The sequence below is a fragment of the Pipistrellus kuhlii genome, unplaced genomic scaffold (genome assembly GCF_014108245.1).
Source record: "Pipistrellus kuhlii isolate mPipKuh1 unplaced genomic scaffold, mPipKuh1.p scaffold_m20_p_13, whole genome shotgun sequence".
Classification (NCBI taxonomy): domain Eukaryota; kingdom Metazoa; phylum Chordata; class Mammalia; order Chiroptera; family Vespertilionidae; genus Pipistrellus; species Pipistrellus kuhlii.
Window position 1 is genome coordinate 45900165 of NW_023425438.1, and position 21295 is coordinate 45921459.

Consider the following 21295-nt stretch of genomic DNA (forward strand, 5'->3'; position numbering starts at 1 on the left):
GGAAGTAATTGGAAGGTCAAGTCCACAGGATGTTTTTATGGATTGTGTGCAAGGCAGACAATCAGAGAGGAGGCCAGGATGACCCATTTGCCTGAACAAGAGAAAGGTAGAGTTGCTATTGATTGAGATACAGAAGAGTGTATGGGAGAAGAGAGTTTGGGTTTGGACATACTCATTTTCAGATGCCAGAGATAGAAAAGAAATGGGGAGGTAGGTAAAAGGAAATTAGGATCAGGGTGAGGTGTTCTTTTGAGGACGAGAGAAATAGCTTGTGTGGTTGTTGTTTTTGTAAGATGAAAGAATTAACATATAATGGAATTGAAAACCCTTTGATGTAAAAAATACTATTGCACACTTAATAAGACTACGTATAGTATAAACATAATTTTACAAGCAGTGAGAAACTAAAAAAAATTTGTATGACTCCTTTTATTGTAATATTGATTTTATTGTGTTGATCTAAAGCTGCAATATCTCTGAGGTATGCCTATATTGAAGATGGGACTGGAAACTATGCTTTTGTCTAATTGGGAAAATAATTGTATTTCTAGATTAATGAGCACTTCTACTAGGCCCTAATAACTAGGGGAATTGAATTAATGTTTTATATATGGACTGACAGTAATGATGCTTGATAGTAATATGACAGGTCTCATTTAAGAAGATGGTGTTGAGCTGAAACCAGTTTGGCTCTGTGGATAGAGTGTCGGCCTGCGGACTGAAGGGTCCTGGGTTCGATTCCGGTCAAGGGCATGTACATTGGTTGCGGGCACATCCCTGGTGGGGGGTGTGCAAGAGGCAGCTGGTCGATGTTTCTCTCTCATCGACGTTTCTAGTTCTCTCTCTCCCTTCCTCTCTGTAAAAAATCAATAAAATATATTGAAAGAAAGAAAGAAAGAAAAGAAAAGAAAAGAAAAGAAAAGAAAAGAAAAGAAAAGAAAAGAAAAGAAAAGAAGATAGTGTTGGACCTGGCTGGTGTGGTTAAGTTGGTTGGGCGTCGTCCTATGCACCAGGAGGTTGCAGGTTTGATTCCACGTCAGGGGCACATGCTTGGGGTTGCAGGTTCAGTCCCCAGTAGGGGACGGGCAGGAGGCAGCTGATGAATGATGTCCTCTCACATTGATCTTTTTTCTTCCTCTCCCTTTCCCTCTCTCTAAAAGTCAATAAAAACTATTTTTAAAAACAGAATATAATGTTGAAATCACAGTTTATCACATTTTAGGGTTGATGTTAAATTTTTCTCCCTAGCCTTAATTTCAAATATTATAAACCTTATGAGTAAAGGCCAGTGATTAGATGTTACATAGATGAAGCAGCTAAATTGGAAGTTAAAAGTGGTGAATACTGGGTCAACGAGATGAGGAAATGTTATGCAAAACGCCTTTTAAAAGTAATGATAAAATATAATGTCTTCACATACTTTTTTTTTTATTAAGTGTATTGTGGTGACATTGGTTAATATACAATAATTAAACTAGAGGCCATGTGCACAAAATTTGTGCATGGGAGGGGGGAGTCCCTCAGCCCAGCTTGCACCCTCTCCACTCTGGGACCCCTCAAGGGATGTCCGACTGCCCATTCAGACATCCCTCTCACAATCCAGGACTGCTGACTCCCAAACACTCACCTGCCTGCCTGCCTGATTGCCCCTAACCACTCCCCTGACAGCCTGATCAATACCTAACTGTTCCCCTGCTGGCCTGATTGCCCATAACTGCCCTCCCCTGCCAGCCTGGTCACCCCTAACTACCCTCTCTTTCCAGCCTGGCTGCCCCTAACAGCCCTCCCCTGCCGGCCGGTCATCACCAACTGCCCTCCCCTGCAGGCCTGTTCCCCCCAACTGTCCTCCCCTGAAGGCCTGGTCTCGCCCAAAAAAAACTACCCTCCCTTGCAGGCTTGGTCACCTCCAACTGCCCTCCCCTGCAGGCATGGTCCCCCCTAACTGCCCTCCCCTGCAGCCTGATCACCCCCAACCGCCCTCCCTTGCAGACCTGGTCTGTCCCAACTGCCCTCCCATGCCAGCTATTTTTTGGCAGCTATTTTGTGTCCACATGGGGGCAGCCATCTTTGACCACATGGTATGGCCATCTTGTGTGTTGCAGTGATGGTCAACTTGCATATTACCTCCAATATATAGGACTAGAGGCCTAGTACACGAAATATATGTACTTTACCAAAGAGATTGAAACTTTAAAAAAGAACCAATCAAAAATCCTGGAAATGCAGCATGTGATTAAAGGAATTAAGAGTGAACCACTGGCCTAGCTCAGTGGATAGAGCATCAGCCTGCAGACTGAAAGGTCCCAGGTTTGATTCTGGCCAAGGGCGTGTACCTTGGTTGCCGGCACTTCCCTGGTAGGAAGTGTGCAGGAGGCAGCTGATCGATGTTTCTCTCTCATCGACTAGGGGCCCGGTGCATTAAATCTGTGCACAGGGGATTGGTCCCTCAGCCCGACCTGCACCCTCTCATGGCTGGCGAGTGTAGCTAAGTCATCAGTCACACATCCCTCAAGGGCTCCTGGACTGCAGGAGGGCACCGGCTGGGCTGAGAGCTGGCCCTTTCTAGTCTCATTACATTGTTTCCTTCACCTTTTTTATTTACTCAATCTATCTCTTGTAATATATAACGATTTTTTTTTTACTTAATCTATCTCTTGTAATATATAATGTTAAAGGATGTTCTTGATGACAATTGAAAGAGGAATATCTTGAAAAAGCAGTTTGTCAATAATTATTTTGTTTTAGTTTAATCTGGGTCTTGATTCTAGTCTTATCTAATTCATATTTTCTTTCTTTGATCTTTCTCATAATTCTCTCAGTACTGGATAATGTAAAATCTTTTTTACACTACTATTATTAAATAGTTTATAAAGAATTAACTATAAATAAAAACTTATTGCCAGGTAGCTTTCATTTAGAGCTATTATGTAAAAGTCTGTATTTGATTTTTTTTAAAAATCATTACCAAAGTTATGAAACCAATTATTGTTAAAAAGCAGGCCCTGTCCTTTTCTTGAGTAATTCATTCAATCTAAAAGTAGTTTGTCAGAATTAAAAAAAAAAAATTAATTATATTTGTTTTCCAGAAATGTTTTATCTCTTTTAAACAAAAATAATGTAATTGCTTAATTTTGCATTGAATACTTTATTCTCTCGCCCCAACTTTTACTTGTTCACAGAGTTGTAAATTATGATTCCATCAATAAAAAGGACTACTATACTATTAGTGACAAAGCAGTGACACGCATTCATAACGATGAAGACATTGAATATATTGACATTAATCGATGGGAACAGGAATACCTGTATCACAGAGAACTCACTAAGATTCCCATATTTTCACTTTTCCGAAAATGGAAGGCTTTCAACGTATGGAAAAAGAATGTGCGCTCCAAGAAAATCAGAGGATGTAGAGAAGCTCTACTAGATAATTTGTTCATTGTTAATCATGTATGTATTTGTTAATCATATTTTAGAAGAATTACAGAAAAATCGGTGTACCTATTACAAGTGTTGATATAGACTGTCCCTGAACTAGGCTATTTCATCTAATATTCATTTTAATGTTAAATGATGACAGGTTTCACCTTGTCACATTTAAGAGTCTGACAGTCTAGCAGTGTTTCTATATTTGACTGGAGTTGTAAAATGCAAAAGTATGAGGGTTGCACAGGTCCCCTTTGATAAGAAGTAACCTCAGGCATGGATTTAGGACCCCCTTTATTGTTGGTGAGGAAATTTGTGTGTCCTTTTGAACAGAGTAGGCTGGGAACCCCTTTTACCGTCTCTCGCCTTTGAGATACTCTTGACTTTATGGTCCAAAATGATTTGGAGGCCTGTTTTCATGGGCCAGTACCTCCCAATGTATCATATGTTTTCTTCTACCATGGATTCTGACAGTAGGGAAATTTTTAATATTTACTTTGGAGGATAGTTAAAGTTAGTCTGAAAGATTGTTATCAAGATGTCAGTGATAAGGGAGGGCTGGAGGGGGTCCATGGGGGAAAAAGAGACATAGGTAATACTTTTTTTTTTTTTTTTAAGTATTTAAAGAAAGGTGTCCATGATACAGTAAAGAAACATTGAAGTAATATGGATAACACAGATATTAGTGCAAAATAAGTGCAAATGATGTACCATCTCAGGTCATCCATTCCATCCAGCGTTCTGAATTGTGAAAAATATTCTTACCCTTCTTGATAGCAAATTAAACCCCTTAGATCTCTAATTTCAGGAAGGGTCCATCCTGAAGGTTTGTTCTCTTACTTTATGTCATTCTCTCTGTCCACCATTCATACCAAAAGTGTTTTGATCTTGATAATAGCTTCTCTTAAATGTAGCCCTAACACCGTGGTCGGCAAACTCGTGAGCCACATGCGGCTCTTTGGCCCCTTCAGTGTGGCTCTTCCACAAAACACCACGTGCGGGTGTATGAAATACAGTGCGTCTGAAACTTAATGGGCCACGTGCAAAAGTCAGTTTTCGGCTCTCAAAAGAAATTTCAATCATTGCACTGTTGATATTTGGCTCTGATGGCTAATGAGTTTGCCAACCACTGCCCTAGACAGTTAGCACTAGTCTTATATTCGCAATTAGTTCATTGGTGGGGGTGGGGCTGAGTCCCTCAAATTAATGTGGTCCTTCAAATTTTTCTTTCTAAAATTCTTTCAGCAACAATGTTATTGTCACTTGTGCCTACGTTTTTTATAATGACTTTATTGAAGTACAATTTGTGTACTATACGGTTCACCCGCTTTCGGTATACAATTTAATGATTTTAGTATTTTCACAAAATTGATCAACTATGACCACAATAAATTTTATAACATTTCTATCACTACAAAAAGAAACCCCAGTGCACATTATTGATCACTCTACATTTTTCCTTAACTCCCTTACTACCCCCACCCCAGCTCTAGGCAGCCACTAAACTACTTTTGTCTCTATTGATTTGCCTAATATGTACATTTCATAAAAATGGAACCACAGACTATGTGGTTCTTTGTGACTGGCTTTTTTAAGTTAGGATAATGTTTTCAAGATTCATCTATGTTGTGGCATAGCATTTACTTCTATTGTCCAATAATATTCCATTATAAGGAAGGGAAACACATGTTTTATTTATCCATCCATCTATTAATGGATATTTGGGTTGCTTACACTTTCTGGCTATTATGAATAATGCTGCTATGAACATTTGTATACAAGTTTTTGTCTGGGCATATTCCTAGGAGTGGAATGTTTAACCTGTTAAACAAAACAGTTTTCCAAGCCCACGAACAATTTTAAATTCTCACCAACAGCATATGAAAGCTTCGGTTTTTCATATTATCGTTATATTTGTCTTTTTCATTATAGCAATAATTCCTACTGGTTGAAAGGTGGTATCTCATTAAGATTTTGATTTACATTTTCCTGGCGGGTATTGATAGTGAACATCTTTTCATGTGCCTGTTGGTCATTTGTTTATATTATTTGGAGACTTATTTATTCAGATAGTTTGTCCATTTTTAAATTGGGTTACTTGTATATTACTATTGAGTTAGCAGAGTTCTTTATCTATTCGGAATACAAATTCCTAATAGATGTCTGATTTGAAAATTTGTTCTCCCATTTGTGGGCTGCCAATCCACTTTCTTGATAATATTATTTAAAGCACAAACTAAATTTGAATTTTGATGATATCTATTTTATCCATTTTTTATTTTGCTGTTTGTGCTTTTGGTGTTATATCTACAAAACTTGCCTAGTTCATGGTCTAGATTTATCCCTAAGTTTCTTCTTCTAATTGTTGTTTAGGTTTAGCTCTTTAATTCATCTTGTGTTAATTTTTGCTCATGGTGTAAGGTAGGGGTCCAACTTCATTCCTTTGCATGTGTCTATCCAGTTGTCCTGGCTCTATTTGTTACAAAGACTATTCTCTCCCCTATTGAATTCTCTTGGCACTCTTGCCAAGAATCAATTGACAATAAATGTGAGGGGTTTTGAACTCTCAATTCTATTCTCTTTATTTATTCTTATGCCAGTAACATACTGTATTGTATACTGAAGCTTTGTAGTAAATTTTGAAATTAGGAAATCTGAGTCTCCTATGCCCCTTGAATTTCCACATAAATGTTAACATCAGCTTGTCAATTTCTGCAAAGAAGCCAGTTGTGATTTTTTGATAGGGATTGCTTTAAAGCTGTAGATGAATGTTGTAAGTATTGTCATTTTAACAATATTATATTTTTTGGTCCATAAACATAGTATAATACCTTCCCATTTATTTAGATCTTCTTGAATTACTTTCAACAATGTTTTGCAGTTTTCTGAGTATATGTTTTTCATTTCTTCATTAACTTATTCCTAAATATTTTATTCTTTTTGATACTATTGTAAGTAGAATTATTTTCTTAATTATCATTTTAGATTTTTCATATATATGTAGTATATATATAATATATAAGTAGTATGCATATATATATATATAGTTTATGTAATTACTTTTAATTAGAATGTAGCAATATATTTTATTTTTATATATTGAGACTGTTTCCTGAAAACTTGCAAAATTTATGTTTGACCCTCAGTTTGGTTGATGTGTGTGTGTGTGTGTGTGTGTGTGTGTGTGTGTTCCTTATTCAATGAATAAGAATATATCATCAGCAAATAGATAGTTTTACTCCTCCTCCCCCATATGGATGACTTTTATTTAATTTTCTTGCCTAAGTTCCCTGGCTAGAACATTCTGTTGAATAGAAGTGGCAAGAGCAGAAATATTTGTCTTGCTTCTGACCTTAGAGGAAAAACTCTCAGTCTTTCACCATTAAGTACGATGATAAAGCAGTTGCTTTCTATTTCTAGTTGTTGAATGTTCATATCATGAAGCCATTATGATCTGTCAAAGGCTTTGCATGCATCTATTGAGATTATCGTGTAATAAGCATGATTTATTATAGTAACTGATCATCAGATATTAAACCAACCTTGCATCCCTGGTATAAATAATATTTGGTCATTATGCATAATGCTTTTTATATATAGCTAGATTTGGTTTGCTAGTATTTTTTTTTAATCCTCATTCGAGGACATGTTTTTATTGATTTTTAGAGGAAGGGACGGAGGGAGAGAAAAGAAGAGAGAGGGAGAGAGAAACATTTCTGTGAGAGAGAAACATCCATTGGTCGCTTCACATTCACGCCCCAATCAGGCACCAAACCCACATCCCAGGTATGTGCCCTGATGGGGAATCAAACCCGAAACCTTTTGGTGTATAGGACAACACTCCAACTAACTGAGCCATCTGGCCAGGGCTTATTTGCTAATATTTTGTTGAGGATATTTGTGTATGTGTGCCATATATATATATATATATATATATATATATATGAATATATATATTCATAAGGAAGATTGGTCTATAGTTTTATTCTTTTCTTGGGATATGTTTGTCTGTCTGGTTTTGGTATTAGCATAATACTGGCTTTGTAGAATGAGTTGGGAATGTGCCTTCTATTTTTTGAAAGAGTTTATGAAGAATTGGTATTTTTTTAAAAACATTTGGTAGAATTCACCAATGAAGCCATCTGGGACTTTGCTTCCTTTTTGTAAGTATCTTATCATTTCTTACATTTCCAGGTTTCACTCTTCTCTAGACTTAGGTGTATATTTAGTATTAATTTTTCAGTATTGTTTAACATTGCACATCATTTCAACCTGCTAAGTACTTGATTTTGCTGTGTGTGTTTTTTTTAATAATGTGTTATTTTGTTGTACGTGATACTTTCAGGTAGTTTTCTGTTATTTTTATATTCATTCAAATATTCTCATCATTTATTTTCATTTGAATGTCCCTTTGTAATGAAAATCTTCATAATTTTTATTTTTAGTCATTCATTCATTGCTTTGCAGACAAACCCTCTTAATTTCATGGATTTACATAATTATTCCTCCACTTAGGAAAGGATGCCTCTTGTCCCTTTTGCTGTAGCATTTTCAACACTGGGTCAGAATGTACATTAGGGTACTTGAGCCAGAGTCTCTGGCTGGACCAAGACTTACAACTCTAGTGGGTTCTTTAAATACCAAGTTGTATAGACCACCCAGATGTTCTGATGACTCAGGTTAGGGCAAATTAAAGGTTTGGTGCCATGGTGAATATAAGACTAGCACATCCTAAGAGTCCTTGCATTCCAACTAAAGACAAGGTGCCTCAGCATAACCCTGATTTTCATGAACTTTTTATAGCAAATGCAGCTCTTCTGCACATATCTTCCAAAGTCTAATGTTTCCCCACAGGCTTTCTGACCCAGTCACCAGTCTCCAGATGAATAATACTGATTTCCCATCTCTGAAATAGTGACATTCATTTCAGTGCAACTGGCAAAAACTCTATTGAAATGAACTTTGCAACAACAATAGCAAACAAAAGCTCATATAATGAGGAAGCTCAAGGGGTGAATACCTTTATGCAAGGCTGAATTCAGAAATTCAAATGATATCTTGTCATCTTTATTTTTTTCCCATCTTTCATTTCTGTATTTGTCTGTGTCTTTTTCATTCTTAGTTGGGTTCCTAGAATGAGCACCACCTCCAGCTCTAGGTGTAGTTGGCTCTTTTAATGAAAAGACAATATCTCTTGATGGGATGCTGTAGAGAACACTGATTGGCTCAGCGTGGCCACATGCCCAATCGTGAACCAATCACTGCACAGCCAGTAGTAGTCTAATAAACCAGGCTTCGATGTGTGCCAATTCCTCAATCCCATGATGAATGAAGTGAGAGCCCACCTTATCAAAACCACATGGTAGTGAGTTTCCCCAAAAAAAGAGGGATTCTATCACCAGAATAATTGTAGGTAGGTCAAGGGAAGTGTCCTGGGCAGCAAAAAGTATAGTTACCTCGGTCTTTTATATATTGAAACCCATCATCAAGATGACAAATTCTTCCTCCTCCACAATTCTGCTAATAATTTAAAATAATGCTTACTCCTTATCACCTTCATTGGGCACTATTGATATAACAGCTCAAGAATGAACCACCTAATCCAGATTCATCTGGAATTTATTACCAACAGAAATAACAAAGGAGTAAGAGGAGGGTGGGGGACACTTCCAGTCTCTCTTAATATCTAAGACAGCTTTCCCAATTGTTCTTCATGCTGACAGCCAGCTATTTAGGTTAAGCTAACGTAGTTTCTTGTATATTTTTTTTCTTCCAAAGAATTCCCCATTGTCAAAACTCACTTTTTGGCAGACCATCAATGTCAGTTCTGCTCTCCACCTGGACCCTTACTTTTTGTCTCTTATAATTTTGCTTTAAGAATTTCCTCTGGAGTGCTCCTGACTTCCTTGCTTTCACTGCTCCATTTTGATTACATTGTCATCTCTACTCCTATACCTATTTCATTTATTTAGTATCTTATTTCAACTCATAGACTTATGCTCTAAACTTTTGCTTCTTTTTTATTATGCAAATTCCCCCATCAGATGAACTCTGAGGGCTATATGACTCCCAAATGGTTTCTCACAACATTCTCTTCTCTTAAGACTTTGCTAATTACAACTTCCCTTTATTGTACTTGGAAGAAATAAAGCACTGAACATTGGTCTCTATAACTATTGTCTGTCCTATTTTGAAAGCTCCTAAAAAGTATATAACACATAAACCCATGTCACATACAAATAAATTAATGTTAACTTTATTTATATGATGTAATTGCTCCTCCTTTGATTAGATCAGGGGAAGTCAGAAAGAATGTCCTTGGAACATTCTTAGAACATGCACCTTTGAAGCCAACGGCCTAGAACTCTGATTGATGATATTGGCATAGAGAAAGAATAAGTTAGGATCATGTGGCTGAATTTCACAAATACTTTCATTCTCCCAGCTCACATTACAAGACAGGTTTTTAACAGTGACTGAACTTTCTTTGTAGCAACTTTTTACCCACTGAAAATCTAAAGTTAAATTTGTCTTTGTTCTCTGTCACAATCTCTTAGATCAATAGACAGGCCCCGCCGTTATCATGGTGACTAGACATTGTAAAGTCTTCAAGGTAGCCATTGGCCAAACCAGGTGAAATGTAAGATTTACAGAGCCCTTCCCTGGCCCTTGTGGCTTGATTGGGTGTTGTCCTGTGCACCAAGAGGCGCTGGTTTGATTCGGTTTGATTCCCGGGTTAAGGCACATATCTGGGTTGCAGTCTCCATCCCTGCTGGAGGACATGTGGGAGGCAGCCCGTGAGTGTTTTGCTTTCCCATGGATGTTTTTCTTTCTTCCTCTCATTCTAAAAGTCAATAAACTTAAAAAATAAATGAATAAATAAAAATAAGATTTATGGAGTCCTCACTCTCATAGCTAAAAAGACATGCATTCCAAATTAGAGGAAGAGAATGCAGACCAATTAAATCTGGTAATTCAAAGAATACTTTTAGAACAACATTTCAGACGTGTTCCCTTTAACATGTGCAAGAATAGCTAAAATTAACATATGGAGTTCTTTTCCTTAATAACCATTCTTGCTTTCTAAATATCTTTATACTCTAAAAGTGCTTTTTAAAATGAAATAATGATATATTTCTATTTTCATTCAGTATTTGCGACCAGCTCTTCTTAAAATAAACCAACTGTGCTATCAGTTGAGTTTTATGGGGCTTTGTTATATTGAAAAAGGTCACACCTACACCCTGCAAGAATTTCAGTTGACACAAGTCGTACACCTGAAAGAGGTAAAGATGTTTGTCTATAATTTTCAACAACTTTTTTCTATTATTGCTACTTCAGTACCACTAATTATACATATCATTAATGTCTAGATGACAGATCACCTGGAATACTTTCGAAACGAGGCCAAAGATGTGGTCAGGAAGGCTTGCCGTACTGCTTTGCGCTCTATAGGATTCACTCCTGATGACTGTGATGAGGAAGGTAGGGAGGGGAGAGAGCTTTCACAGATCAGACGTTGTGTCTTTCTAAAATAGCAACTCTTGCCCAACCAATGTTGCTCAGTGTTTGAGCATCAACCCATGAACCAAGAAGTCACAGTTCGATTCCCAGTCAGGGCACATGCCCAGGTTTCGGGCTCCGTCCCCAGTAGAAGGTGTGAAGGAAGCAGCCAATCAATGATTCTCTATCATCATTGATGTTTTTCTCTCTCTCCCTTTCTCTAAAATCAATAAAAACATTTAAAAAATAGTAACTCTTGCCCTTGCCAGTTGGCTCAGTGGAGAGAGCATCAACCTGTGGACCGAAGTGTCCCGAGTTTGATTCCCATCAAGGGCATGTACTTCAGTTGCAGGCTCCTCCTAGGCCTGGGTCCTGTTCAGGGCGCGTGCGGGAGGCAATCAATTGATGTGTTTCTCTCATATCAATATTTCTCTCTGTCTTTCCCTCTCTCTCTCCCACTCTCTCTAAAAATCAACGGTAACATGTCCTCAGGTGAGGATTTAAAATTAAATAAATAATAAAACAGTAACTCTTTTTACTACTTAAATTTAATGATTTATTTTCAGTTCTTCCAAATTTGCAAGATAGATTATGAATTCAATATATATTGGAGGGGAGGGGAGAACCAGCAAATAGCGCATTTTCCTTTTATTAACCCTGCTTGTATATATAGTATTTCTAAACTGGTTAAAGAACCTTTATTTCATGAACATTTTATGGTGGACACTTAGCATATTAGATGACTGGACACTAAGCATATTAGTACAGACAATAGGTTTGTTAAAATTAAGGGACTGGCTGGATTTCCGGATTGGCCCCAGCTGGCATGTACTCTAGAGGATAACTAAAATGCAGTTGGGGGAAAAAAGGGTAAAGTGTCACTGGGAAAGAGATAACAGAGTACACAGGTCAATGTTAAACAGAATGTTAATAAACCGTCTACAGTCTTTTCTTGAGTTGAAATCCTTTAATGTGAAATTCTTTTGGATAACTGGACTGTTTTCTGGAGTTTGAATGATCTCACAAACCAAAGCATTTTGTTTTTGTTTTGTGGTGGTTGTTTTTTTCAATGTTGCTTGTTTTTTAATCCTTATTGAGGGGGTGGGAAATGGAATTATTACATAAGAATTATTGTTGTTGTGTCTTGTGCTGTTCTAAGAGGCTAAGAAATCATCATTTGGTGGTGGTCTCATTGAGTTGCCTGCTTATGTAAACTCCGAGAACATGAAATACACACAGCAGGCCAGGAAAAGGCGTTATTGCAGGAGGCTGACTTGGTAAGTGATTATTCTTTCTTTTGAGAAAAATCAGGGCATTTGTCATTCTCAGTTTCATTCAAAGTTAAAGCCTTTATCGCAGGATTCACTAGTAGTGATGGGAGTCTTAGAGGCTATGGTAGCCTGAAGGCAGTCCCAGAAGCCTGCCCGTCCACCTGCTCCCTAGCAAAGCAGCCGCTGGGAGTGGCAATATGGTAGAGAATGGGGGGCATGTCCAAGGCCAAGAGCTCCTCTTTGATCTCTAAGGCTGTGTTTCCCCCTAGCCCAGCCTGGAGCCTGGAGTCTGGCGCTGGCTATGGTAAGAAGCCAGGTACACAGCGGTTTGTACATAGCGATATTGCCACATAAAGTTCCACACTTTCCCTAGGGAAGGTTTTGCAACTGGGAGACAAGCCATCCACAGGGTCTCACCAGGGCACTCGTCCTCAATAGGTTATAGCTCTGCCATTGCTTATCCAACTGGATCTTAACATTGTTCCAGAGTTTGGATTTCATGCCTTTCTAAAACGTCATTACTACAGAAAACTCTTGCAAACAGAGTCACCAAGCATTATCTGAATTGTGTGTGGTACTATATACTGATTATTGTTACTCAGGGCTCACTAATTTAGTCCAACTTTTACAACTATCCTATATAATAAAAGCCTAATATGCTAAGTGTCCAGTCTTCTGGCCAGCTGTTCGACCAATCAAAGTATAATATGCTAATGATATGCTAAGGCCACTCAACTGCTCACTATGATGTGCACTGACCACAATGGGGCAGATGCTCCGACCAGTATGTTAGCTTGCTGCTGGGGTCCAGCCCATCAGGACTGATTGAGACAGGCCAGACACACCCTGGAGCCCTCCTATGGTCTCTCCCCAGCCTTGATTGTACACCAGTGGGGTCCCTCGGTCCCTTTCACAATCCAGGACCCCTTGGGGGATGTCAGAGAGCCAGTTTTAGCCCAACAGTGGAATGACCAGTCACTATGATGCTCACTGACCACCATGGGGCAGACACTCAATATAATGTTGCCCCTGGTGGTCAGTGTGCTCCACAGGAGAAGTGCTACTCAGCCAGAGGCCTACAGTGCTAAGGATGTCAGACTGGAGTAGGCCTAAGCCCTCAGACATCCCCCAAGGGCTCCTGAACTGTGAGAGGGCACAGGCTGGGCTGAGGGACCTTTTCTCCCTGCAGAAATTTTGTGCATTGGGCCTCTAGTCTATTTAATAAGTATTAATGGTGCATCAGTTATATGTGAGATAATATGATGATGTTGTCTGTGTCACTGAAGTCAATGGAGCAGTCCTTGAGGCCATCATCACAGGCCTCCAGGCATTAGAGGCCCCTTGGGCTCCAATTAAACAGAATAAAAAGTACAATAACTCTAAATGCCTTGCTGACTCAGCCTACATGCTAAGCACTTAAGGAAACAAAATTTGCATCTTTGGGTTAGCAATTGCCATTAAGCAACATTTATCCAATAGTGAAGATTTCACACTTTACCTTTAGAATGTTAGTTACAGATATTGTATATTTACTGATTTCTCTTCTAAGGTATTAAAAAAATCTAGAGTGTTTTTTGTTTGTTTGTTGTTTGTTTGTTTGTTTGTTTTTTGGCTAGGTGAGCTAGGTGCTTTTCTAGTAATAACTGTACTGCTCATTAATATTCGATTGAATAGTTGGAACCGCTAGCTAAATTGAACATGATTGTGTTTTAAAATGAAGACTGTCCAAGAAAAACAGCAAATCTCTGATATTATAATAAAAAAGTGGGCACAGAGAAAATATATTCTAAAATTTAAATACTTTAGAGTCACTTTCAAAGATATGTAGTGAATATAAAAAACTGAAGCTGTATTTTTTTTTCTTTTTAAGCTTTATTCGTCTAAATGATTACCTAATTGAGAACACAATGCACGTCTTAACAGTAAATTCTGTTACCACTCTTTTGAATTATCTCACTGACAAACTAAAACGAACACCCTCAGCAGACATCATTCAGAAATGGATTACTGAGGAGAAAGTTGAAGTCACTGATAAGAAGGTATATCCAGACAAATTAAGAAAATTCACCGGTCAGCATTTATTGAGTGCTAACTACTATTTTGTGGATTATGCTATTTTGTGTCTTAATAAAAATAGGAGAAGTGCTTAGCTGTTTTCATAGTATAGCCAGAGCCTACTATACACATATGAAATGGCAGAATAAAAATCAGCATATCAACACATACTTTAACAGAGAAAGCACTCACTGTGCTGAGTGTTGCTCTTTCTCTCACAGGAATTTGCTAAATGTTATTTCATGTGTTCATTCAACAGAGATTCCTTAAGTACCTAGTGTGTACCAATCCCTGCACTGGGTGTTGTGTATATAGTGATGAAAAGATAGAATTCTTGCTCCCAGGAAACTTACAGTTTGGGGCCTTTCATGGGTATGAACTGGCAGAGAGAAGAGCTGAGGTGGTACAAATGGAAGAAATGAGAAGCACATCATGAAGCACACCTTTGTGCTTTGAGTGGATACCTTCTTGGGAGAAAGTTGTTCTTAGAGTCACAGAGTAATCGAGATGTTTGAGATGAAATAGTACACATTCTTTCGGTGTATTCTAGCATAGCTAAGAGAGAAATCATATTATCTCATACCACATTTCCCAGCTCCATCCTGCATAACAACTTCATGCCAGCTACCTAATAATACTGCAAAACATCCTTATTTGTTTCATCAAGCTACCTACCTCCAAGTCTCAACTTCCTCTCCAGGAAAATCAACTGTGCCATTTCAAGGACTGATATTCTTTGCTATGGTTTCCCTTTTTCTCCAAAAGTTGTATATGAATTGCATACTCCTTTTCATCTCTTCCTATTCTCAATTCCTCTATTTTTTTCTAAATACTGTTACATCTTAAAAGTAATATTCATTTTTTGTAATTGTAAAAGTAATATATGCCATGCAGAAAATTTGAAAAACACAGAGATGTACAAAGAAGAGCATCCTTTGCTATCCAAAGATAACTATTTCCAAGGAGGAAATAAGGTATCACATACCTTACTTAATGCTTAATCACCTGGGTTTTTTTTTCCACTCAGCAATGTTTTGTGAAAAACCTCCCAAGTTAATATGTATTTTTCGTATAATATTCTCATGTAGAAATATACTATATACTAGTATCTTGTAAATATTTAGTAAATAATTTTCTACTACTGATCACTTTCTCACTACTAATAATGTTGCAAAGAAGATCCAGACACCTCTGATTTTTCCCCTTAAAAGAAAGTCCTGGCTGTGGAATTAATTGTTGGGTCAGAAATATGCTCACCTGTTAAGGCTTTGATACTTATGCATCACTCTCCTGTGGCGGGCTAGCAGGGCCATGGCATACTCAGCCCCAACGCACCTTATGTGCCACGCCAGCTCAGCCAGGTTCAGTGACCTTGAAAGAGGGTGGAGAAGGATTGAGAAAAGACAGACAAGAGAATGAAAGCTGGGTCTCGGTGGGATGCTGCTCCCTCATGGAGAGACAGTGCCACAGACTACAAGCCGTGTCTTTATTTTATAGCCAGATGCCAAAGACAAAGTAAGATGTTTACAGCATTCTCCCATCCAAGTACTAACCAGGCCCGACCCTGCTTAGCTTCCGAGATCGGGCGCATTCAGGGTGGTATGGCCGTAGACTGTTTACAGTAGGGGTGTCGAACTCAATCAGAGAAGGGGCCAAAATCTAAAATCCAGCCTAAATCGCGGGCCGAATGGTTTACTGAACAGTCATAAACTGTCATTGTGATGGAAACGCAGCGGAGTGCAGTGATGACATCGCTGTGCGGGCCACATTGCAAGGCCTGGCGGGACGGATTTGGCCCGTGGGCCTTGTGTTTGACACATGTGGTTTACAGCATTCTCATGGGTTTCAGTCCTACTCAGTTACATGCACCTGATCAAGCTTTGTTTACTTGCAGCCTGTATCACTTAGACACGTGGGGCCATGTGTTCGGAGCATCGGTTCAAGCTTACAACTACAGCTGTTGACTATAATTGTGCTGTGAAGGCTCTGCCCTCCAGGATGGGTCTTACATGTAGTCACAAGAGGACTGTGCCCTCTCATTGGTCCAGGCTTGAACCTGTCCAAACACTGTAGCCGTGCCCCACACTCTCCGGAAAATTTTGTGTCAATTTATAAACTTCCTAGCAATATTTGAGAATGAGCTTTACCCATGTGCACACTAGATAATATCATTCATTTTCATCTTTGTTAATCTGATGGATATAAGGTAGTACATCACTGCTTTTAAGTGTTATATTCCTTTTAATTGTTGCCCCAGTGCAGGGATAAGAGCCATAGGTGTGGTGACCAGAAAGACCTGGGTCTGCCACTTACTAAGTAATGTGTCCTTCTCCAGATTCTATTTTCTCAGGGGAGTCTAATGATACATGCTACATATGATTGGTATGGGATTTACACAGTAAATCCCTGACACATAGAAAATGCTCAATAAATGTCATTACTGAATAAATTATCTTCAGGAGGAGAAGGAAGACGTTGATTGATCATTTGTACTAGTTCATTACTATTTATGTATTAATTATGTCATACTAGAGGCCCAACGCATGAAATTTGTGCAAGGAGCTTGGCCCTCACAGCCTCAGCCAGCCCTTGTAGCCCCTCACAGCCTTAGAAGGTCGTCCAGACGGTCGTTCTGCTGTTGGGTCTAATTAGCATATCAACTCCTCATTATATAGGATTAGTATCCATTTCTACTGAGTATATTGAGATTTCTATTTAAATATTACGAACCTTCTATCTGCTATATACATTTTTCAGTTCCTTATTTTCCTTTCCATATTGTTGATAGTATTTTTTTCAAGGAGTTTTCCAGTGCTGTCTAGTTTTCCAATATCTGCCTTTATTTTTTAATTTCTGTGGTAATATTCTTTGAAAGACATGCCAACATTGTAAAATCAGCTAAGTGTATAAGCTTACATTTGCATGCCTCTTGTAATGGACGAGTTTCCTATCTTACACCTCGGCACCTGTATCTGTCTCACACTGCGAATGTGATCGTTTCAGGTGGCTCCTGGGCTGGAAAAGCAGGAGGAAGACGAGTCTCTCATCCCCATGTTCCTCACAGAACTGATCTTGACCGTGGAGTCACTACTGTTCGAGCCTTCTCTGGACGACTTCCTGGTGTGTTTTTGTCCAGATAACATCATCTAAAAGTTCACCACCTTTTCTTTAACTTGAGACAGATGAGAGGCTTGGTAGGGACACCATCAAGAGAACCTACCAGCCGAAACCGGTTTGGCTCAGTGGTAGAGCGTCTGTCTGCGGACTGAAAGGTCCCAGGTTCGATTCCGGACAAGGGCATGTACCTTGGTTGCGGGCAGCTGATTGATGATTCTCTCTCATCGATGTTTCCAACTCTCTATCCCTCTCTCTTTCTCTCTGTAAAAAAAAAAATCAATAAAATGTATTTTTTTTAAAAAAAAAAAAAAGAGAGAGAGAGAGAGAGAGAGAGAGAGAACCTACCAGTTCTAAACAAAATTTAGAATTCATTATAAGGCACCTCTCAAGAGGCATTCAAGAAATCACTCTGTTGCAAGTACCATTGCATCTGAGAAAATTTTGCTATTTTAGTTCTCAATTGCCTTGAAATAAGTTACCACAAGTTTGGCAGCTTTTTAGAAAGCAAGCATTTGCTATCTCACAGTTCCTGTGTTCATGGGTCCAGGCGCTGCTTTGCTTCTACTCTGCCTCAGGACCTCCCTAGGCTGCCATTGGCTGGGATGAGGCCTCCTCAGAATCATAACCACAGGTTGAGAACCGCTAGCAGGGTCGCTTAAGACATTCGGAAAACACAGATATTTACATTACCATTCATAACAGTAGCAAAATTACAGTTATGAAGTAGCAACGAAAATAATTTTATGGTTGGGGGTCACCACAACATGAGGAACTATATTAAAGGACCGCGGCATTAGAAAGGTTGAGAAGCACTGCTCTAGAGCATGTCCGGCCCATCTGGCCCAGTCCCACTCCGCCAGCCACCTTCTAATTAATTTTCTTTCAATGTGCATGAATCTGTGCATCAGGCCTCTAGTAAAATAATAAATGCTCATTGAAGTGAATTTGACAAACATAAAAATGATAATTATAATAGAATAATCTATAATTAAGTGTGTCAGAATTAGGAATAACCCTTTAACATTTTTATATTTTCCCCACTTTTGTTTCACTGATATACCAACACACCTAACTTACCATGAGATTTTATAAATACATTTTTAAATAGAATATTACATATCCATTTTATCCCGCACTCTCCCTTCTTTAAACTTAACATTTATCATAAGCTTTTTTCCATATCATTGATTAATCTTTGGAGACACCATGTTGAAGGGGTCTCTATTTTTTTATTGTATAAATTTATTACAGTCTAACTATTCCTTTTTTTGAACACTTAGGTATTTCGTTAATAATAGGTAATACTGCAGCGAGTGTCCTTGCACAGGAATCTTTATTTACATATCTATTTTTTCCTCTTAGGATAGATTTTTATAATGGAAATAACTACTCAAAGTATAAACTTTTAACCCACCTTTTAAACTTTCTCTGATTCTCTTTGGCATACTTTGACCTGCCTTCTCTTATGACTTTTCTGTGTTTTGTTTATACTTCAAATATAGAATTCATCATATCTGTTATAATTTTTATTTGTTTTTCTCTCAATTAGAAAATATATTTCCTGAAGGCAGGGGCTGTGTATTCTGATTTCTCATATACTTAGAATCAACACGGTATCTGGAATGGCTCAATTAGTTATTCTTATTTTAGTATTTCAGAAAATTCAAAATAATTCATAAATATAACCATGTATGTGTTTACAGTTATGTTTCTTCTTTTCTCTCTAATAGAGTGGTATTTCAGGTGCAATTAATCAATTTCAGAACTCCGTGTTATCAGTTCCTAATCTCGTGCCTGACACATATTTTGATGCTTTCACCCGGCCTTATATTAACAACAAACTTGAAGAAAAAACTTGTGGATTAGGTCCAAGCTTGTCGTCAGTATTTGAAGATGACAAGAATTTTCACACAATTATCTTTCAAATAAAGGTATATTTATTTTTACTGAAACTAATATTTAAGAAATTGAGCAATATATTTTCTTCCTTTCTTATCTTTGAATTGAATGCTATTTAATCTCTAAATGGTAAACTGTTTTTATAAAGTTTTAGTTAGCCCTAGCCGGTTTGCTCAGTGGATAGAGCATCAACCTGTGGACCAAAGGGTCCCGGGTTTAATTCCGGTCAAGGGCACTGCCATACTTTGATTGCAGGCTCCTCCCCAGCCCGGACCCTGGTCAAGGCTTGTGCCCATCACATGTCTTTCCCTCTCCCTACCACTCTCCCTAAAAGTCAATGGAAAAATATCTTCAGATGAGGATTAACAAAATAACTAAGTAAATAAATAGTCCTGGTTGATAAGAACACTGACAACAGGAAAAGGAATTAAAAGTGAAAGATATTTGAGAGAACATCACTCAGGGGTAGAAAATGAGGTTAAAAAAGAACAAAAAAGGAAACACTTTTATTATACAAGAGATGCAATCCTATATAATAAGGAGCCAGTATGCTAATTAGACTGAACAGCCGAACGTCCTTCCAGATGACCTTCCAGACGAAGCTGGGGCTGTGAGGACCAGCCGAGGCTATGAGTGGCTGCGAGAGCCGGGCCCCTTGCAAGGATTTCATGCAGTGGGCCCCTAATAAAACATAAATGGAGCATAAATAGAGACACATGAGCCATCATAGAAATAGGCAGGTACCTCCAATACATACTAAAATGTGTAGGGGAAAGTATGATGAGAAACAAGACATTCTCTCGAAGCACCTCTGCATAAGATATTTATTGATTTCAAAAGGGAAAACAGTAGTTTGCAGAGATAAAGGCTGACAGACACCACCTTAACCAGCATGTTAATATGACCAGTAGCACAACAAATGGCTGTTATGTCTCTTTTGACATGATGCACTGAAAACTCCTATTACTTCTGTGGTATTAATGCCAAAATGTGCAACTGAATCTTAGCACTAGGTAGTATAAAGCACACATACAAATGAGATATATTTTTCAAAAATGAAAGACAAATAAAGATTGAGGAATTGTTCCAGATTAAAGGAAATCAAAAGAAATAACAAGATGATAAACATGATAGTGAACCAGAAAAAAAAAATTTTTTCTATGAAATCATTTTTGGAACAAGTAGCAAAATTTGCATAAGGTCTGTAATTAGATAATAAAATTCATGTTAATGTTAATTTCCTGATTTAGATTATTGTGCTATGCTCATGTAAGAATACATCCTTGTGTTTAGTAAGTACATCTGAAATATTTAAGGGTAAAAGTCTCTCATGTCATCACTTTTCTCCCAGATGCTTCATAATAAAATAATATATAGAGAGAAAGAATGATAAAGCAAATATGATAAGGAATTTTAGGGAATTTTTGTGACAGATATATGGAAATTCTTTGTACTATTCCAGCAATGTGAATGTGAAATTATTTCAGAATACAAAGGTTTCAAATCATATTTTGAATATGTTGCTATGACCTGTAGGATCACAAATCAGAGATACTATTAAGTAAGCTCAAAGGAAACACAGTTTGACATAGTTTCTTCCTCTCAATTAAAAAAACAAACAAACAGATTTTTATTGATTTCAGAGAGAAGGGGAGAGTAGGAGAAAGAGATAGAAACATCAATGAAGAGAGGGAATCATTGATCAGCTGCCTTCTGCATACTCCACACTGGGGATTGAGCCCACAACCCAGGCATGTACCCTGACCAGGAATTGAACCATGACTTGGTCAGGCCTTCCTCTCAGTTTTTAATGTAAAGAAATAAACAATAGCAAGAGTGTAGAAGAATAGATAAGAGCCTATCAAAAGGAAATAAATGAACAAATAGCTAGAGGTAACTACAATATATAGGGTGTGTGCTCTTTTATGTCACTAAACTTTCTACTACTACCGTGTTTCCCCGAAAATAAGAGATCCTCCGAAAATAAGACCTAGCACATGGAAAGATAAGACATCCCCTGAAAA

The 21295-nt window shown here is 38.0% G+C and overlaps 1 protein-coding gene across 1 annotated transcript in view; it reads left to right on the plus strand.

Moving 5' to 3' along the window:
* DNAH6 (dynein axonemal heavy chain 6) overlaps positions 1 to 21295 on the plus strand; it is a 198755-nt gene that overhangs the window by 14622 nt on the left and 162838 nt on the right. Inside the window, exons 4-10 of the mRNA XM_045580949.1 lie at positions 3180 to 3450; positions 10578 to 10712; positions 10800 to 10911; positions 12089 to 12206; positions 14071 to 14239; positions 17259 to 17375; positions 19103 to 19303. Of these exons, the coding sequence (XP_045436905.1) occupies positions 3180 to 3450; positions 10578 to 10712; positions 10800 to 10911; positions 12089 to 12206; positions 14071 to 14239; positions 17259 to 17375; positions 19103 to 19303 (1123 nt within the window). The remainder of the gene's footprint in view (positions 1 to 3179; positions 3451 to 10577; positions 10713 to 10799; positions 10912 to 12088; positions 12207 to 14070; positions 14240 to 17258; positions 17376 to 19102; positions 19304 to 21295) is intronic.